At 31.3% G+C, this 4,567-nt stretch overlaps 1 protein-coding gene across 1 annotated transcript; it reads left to right on the top strand.

Annotated features, from left to right (window-relative positions):
• Nucleotides 1–3,226: 3,226 nt before the first annotated feature.
• LOC137826938 (uncharacterized) lies at nucleotides 3,227–4,233 on the top strand. Its single transcript, XM_068633099.2, has one exon. It carries the CDS (start codon nucleotides 3,306–3,308, stop codon nucleotides 4,050–4,052), a length of 747 nt encoding a protein of 248 aa, XP_068489200.1. The 5' UTR covers nucleotides 3,227–3,305; the 3' UTR covers nucleotides 4,053–4,233.
• The last annotated feature ends 334 nt before the right edge of the window (nucleotides 4,234–4,567 follow it).

The following is a 4,567-nucleotide window of genomic DNA, read 5'->3' as shown; positions in this document are numbered from 1 at the left end:
GGTAAAAGAAGTGTCGAGTCCAAGTTAGAAACGAACTTATCATCCTCATTGGCTTATGCCTGAGACTGGGAGGATGTGAAGTCATGGGCCGAGCCCGATCATGTGTATAAACAAATCGCCTACCGATATTCATATTTAAAGACATTAATGTTGTATCAACGCAAATCAAGGGATCCCAAATAATCAGGCTCAAATAGGAGACAACATTTATTACTGAATTAAACAAATAATAAGATCATATACAAAGGAAAATGGTCAGAGCACTACCTTATATATGGGAAAGAAAACAAATTACAATGGACACAACACTTTAGGGCTAGAAACCACTCAATCTGGCTTAATTGTATGCTCTAGTAAGGAGATATTCCTCTTGATTAGAACATATAGATCTTGCATAAAACTTTTGGGTTGAGAAAAATTAAAAAATTGAAATTAATTTTTCAAAAGTTAAAATTAATTATAAGTTAATTTGTGGAATCTGGTATAAATTTTTATATAGATTAATTTTAATTTATAAAAGAATATATTAATTATTTTTTTCTTCTAGTTATTTTAGAAAAAAAATGTTAAAATATACCTTCCACTTTCCTCCAAGAGCATGCAAAGGTTGAACATGTGATAGAGTGCATACAAATTTGGAATCCTGGGAAGTAACAGGATAATTTTGCATAAAAGCGCAATGCAAGGAAGCTACATAATGTGTTGACTATGTATCTTTGAAATATTTTGTTTGTTGGGTATGTGGCAGGCATATTATTTATGTGAAATATTTTGGTTAATATTGTTATTAATGATCGCGACCAACACCAAAAAAATTGTACTTAGTTTAATCAATCACTCTGAAAACATCATGCAAAATGCTATATGTGTTGCGTTACACATACAAGATAAAACCTAATCATTTACATCGCACCTATCTTTCATTTAACCAAAAGGATTAATGAGAATGATGATACGTCTACCTGCTATTGAAGGTTAATAAGCTATCTTCCGGTTTTATACTTCTATTGTTAAAAGTTTTGGAAAATTGCATATATGTCACAACCACGTAGTTTTATTGAATCAAAATATTCAGAAAATAATTGAAATTCAACTAACTCAATTTTTTTATAAATTAATATATATATATATATTTTTTTTTTAATTTGAGTATATTTTTACATATTAATTCACCAATTTTTATGTATATTTATAAAAGTTAATTAATACTTCTAAAATATTTCATAATGATCCGCCACTGTAGCTAACCTAATCGAAACTTTATTCTGGGATAAACTCAAATAAAAGTAAAACCCTTGAAATATACCCATATCACATTTATTTTTTACAAAAATAAACCTAATTAATCTTAAAAGGTATAAAATGGTGCTAGAGATCTTAAACATGAAAGACACAGACTTACTTTTGTTTAGATTTTCTTGTTGGAAATTGACGACTCATGAGAGGATTTCTATATAGATGTTTTATTTATTTATTTTGTATCATATTTAATAAATTAAAATAAAATTTATTTATTTATTTTGTATCATATTTAATAAATTTAAAATAAAATTTATTTATTTAATTAATAATTTTTTAATATTATTAAAAATATATGTAAATTTTTATTTGTAAAAATTAATACTGATAATTAATATTAATATAAAGTCATAAAAATAATAAAAATTTATTCAATAATTAAAAAATGTATATTTTAATTTTTTGTTTTTAAGTAATAAATTAAATTAAAATTAATTTAGATAATAAATGAAATAATATAATGTAAATGAAAATTAATTAGTGCTGTCTAATTTTTAATATATGACGATTGATATAAAAATTCAATAAAATAGTGTAAAAAAGACAAAAAATATTATAATTATTCATTATAGAAATATAAATAAATATTTTAAAAATGCATTACAAAGTATACATATTTTTCATATTTCAAACATTATTAGTTAAAGTTTATGAAAAATTGCTATGAAAATTACATGTTTAGCGGGGACTAAATTGCAAATTTCCTATGAAATTACTGGTCATTGATTTCATCCGTTAATTGTTTTACTAAACATATCTAACGGTTAACACAGGTTGATCAGCGGTGAATCACATAAATGACCAGCCACAGTAGAACCCAAGGACATTTTTAACCCATCATTGCCTGTCTTGTTCCCCAAGAACAAAGTAAAGCGTAATTTGTGACCAAATAAAAAAAGTAATGTAATTTTCATAATTATGCCCTTTCATGTGGATCACAATAACACCGAACATGGACAGAAGGACATACAAAAGAAAACAACATCATATCCACACGCAAACAATCTTTATTTCTCCCTTCATTTACTCGCATCATCTTCTTCAACTGTGTTTAAAAAAAAAGAAGAAAAATATTGCGAGAAAAACTAATGAAAACAAAATAATTTACTTAAGGAATACGAAGTCACACACGCAAACATGGAGCGAAGAACGTGTGAATCAAGACACACCATAAAACAAACTCTAGTTTTATATATATATATATATGAATAAGTGGAAATGTGAAAACTAAACAAAGCGTCAAATCAAAGGAAGAAGAATTAAAAAAAAAATGTAGAGTGAAAAGAAAATTATTAAAATTTAACTTTTATTTAGTTGAAAAAATCTTTAGGATTTTTCTCACTATCGCAACTCCCAAGGTTACGCACCATTACTTTTCTCGAGCTTCTAAATTGTAAATAAAATGTTTCTCCCCTTACTTCATATTGATTATACATACATTGTATTGGATAAATGTATTTATGAAATTATTCATTTTTCAATTATGTGAAAATTAAAATATACATTAATTATAATTATTAAATATGAACACAAATAGTAAGAATTAAATCTTGTAGATTTAAATATTGTGAGTTTTTAAGGTAAGTACATCACTCAAATTTATGACTCCTACTCTAATAAACTAATTTTTCCCCCTTCTATGTTTGCTCCTAAGAAAAGGTTTAAACATTAAATTAATACTATTTAAATTGAACTAGTTTATTTTTTTCCAAAATATTCATAATAAATCATAATTAATAGTTAGTATCAGAATGCAGTTTTTGCATGTAACAGCAATTAAATTTACATCATTCCTGACGTATTTTAAATATTTAAACTTGGTATTCTTGAAATGATTATTATAATACCTTACGAACTTCCCGGATTTCTTCTCCTAGTTGTTTTCCACGTTCCTTCTCCATCCTATAAATACACATAAAGTCCACGGCTTTCCGCCATCAGTCTCAGTCTGCACGAAAAGCCATTTCAAAGAGCAACGTTTTTGAGTTGTGCTCCGAATTCAAAAAATGCAGAAAGAACAACACAAGGAGTACTTAGATTCGATGACGTGTCCTAGCTTCAACTACTACTCCACCGTTCAACTCGCCGTTATCGATAATCAAGATCACAACAGGACTCTAAACGACGACACGAGTTTCGAGTTTGCCGCGTTTCGAGACGAAGCCTGTTTCGACGACGCGTGTTTCCCCATTTTCAACGGCAAGATTCCGAGTAGCCACGGGAGCACCATCGCCAGTGGACGCGATGCCGGCTCGGCGATCCTCCGGTTCCCTATCACCGGAGAGGATCTTTGCCGGGGCGGCCACGATCCATTAACGGCGCCACCGTCGGAGTCGTCCTCGGAGGCGGATGAATTGGAGGGGGTTCCGGCGGAGACTTACTGTGTGTGGACGCCGAATTCGCCGAGAAAATGCAAGAAGAGCAATTCGACGGGGTCGTCGTCAAAGAAGTGGAAGCTTCTTGATTTGCTTCGCCGGAGCAATAGCGAGGGAAAGGAGTCGTTTCTGTTCCTGACGGCGGCGTCGGAGAAGAAAAGAGTGAACGAGCGGTGGAGCATAGAGGTCGGCGGAAAACAGAAAGGCAACAATGGTTTGGCTAACAAGAAAAACGCGGCGGTGACAGCGCACGAGGCTTTATATGTTAAGAACAGAGAATTGAGAATGATTGATAAGAAAAAGTCATTTTTGCCGTATAAGCCTGACTTGGTTGGGTTCTGCACAAGACGTTTTGGCAAGACATTTCCTTCGTTCTGAAGACTTTGTTGGATGAAACTATTTTCTGATTCTGAAAAAAACAAGAAACACAGTGATTGGAGAAGTTAGATTAGATTAAGTTTGGTCTTTGTTTTCGCTCTTGGCATTTTTATTTAACATCGCAGCTAATCATGATTCATGTAAAAAGGGTGAAATGAATCGATAGTGTTTTATTATTAAACGATCTATGTTGAAGAAGCGGCGGAGGGCATATGGATTCGAAGTGTCTGTTGACTTCAAATAGGGGTCGTCGGCACCAAGGTGGGCCAAGAAAGCAAATACTTTTTTCTTTCTAAAGGAAAGGGTTGGTAGAGAAATCATCATTGATAACAAGAAAAGACGAAACTCAAGTCTACTTTGAAATGAAAGGAATAATCGATCATAGAGTTTATTGGCACAAAAATTGTAGGAGAGAGATCCATTATAAAAGTATCAGGACGGTCAAATTGCTATTCTTTCCCCTTCAATTCTGGAAGAGATATGGTGCCCAATGTTTAGAAAGATATGGTCATAGT

This window comes from Phaseolus vulgaris, chromosome 8 (genome assembly GCF_051622355.1).
Source record: "Phaseolus vulgaris cultivar YP4 chromosome 8, ASM5162235v1, whole genome shotgun sequence".
Classification (NCBI taxonomy): Eukaryota; Viridiplantae; Streptophyta; class Magnoliopsida; order Fabales; family Fabaceae; genus Phaseolus; species Phaseolus vulgaris.
The sequence above is the reverse complement of the archived record's forward strand: the minus strand, read 5'-3'. Positions and strand labels throughout refer to the sequence as shown.

Excerpts from the sequence above, each read along its gene's own strand:
- LOC137826938 (XM_068633099.2), top strand. The coding sequence starts at position 3,306 with ATGCAGAAAGAACAACACAAGGAGTACTTAGATTCGATGACGTGTCCT.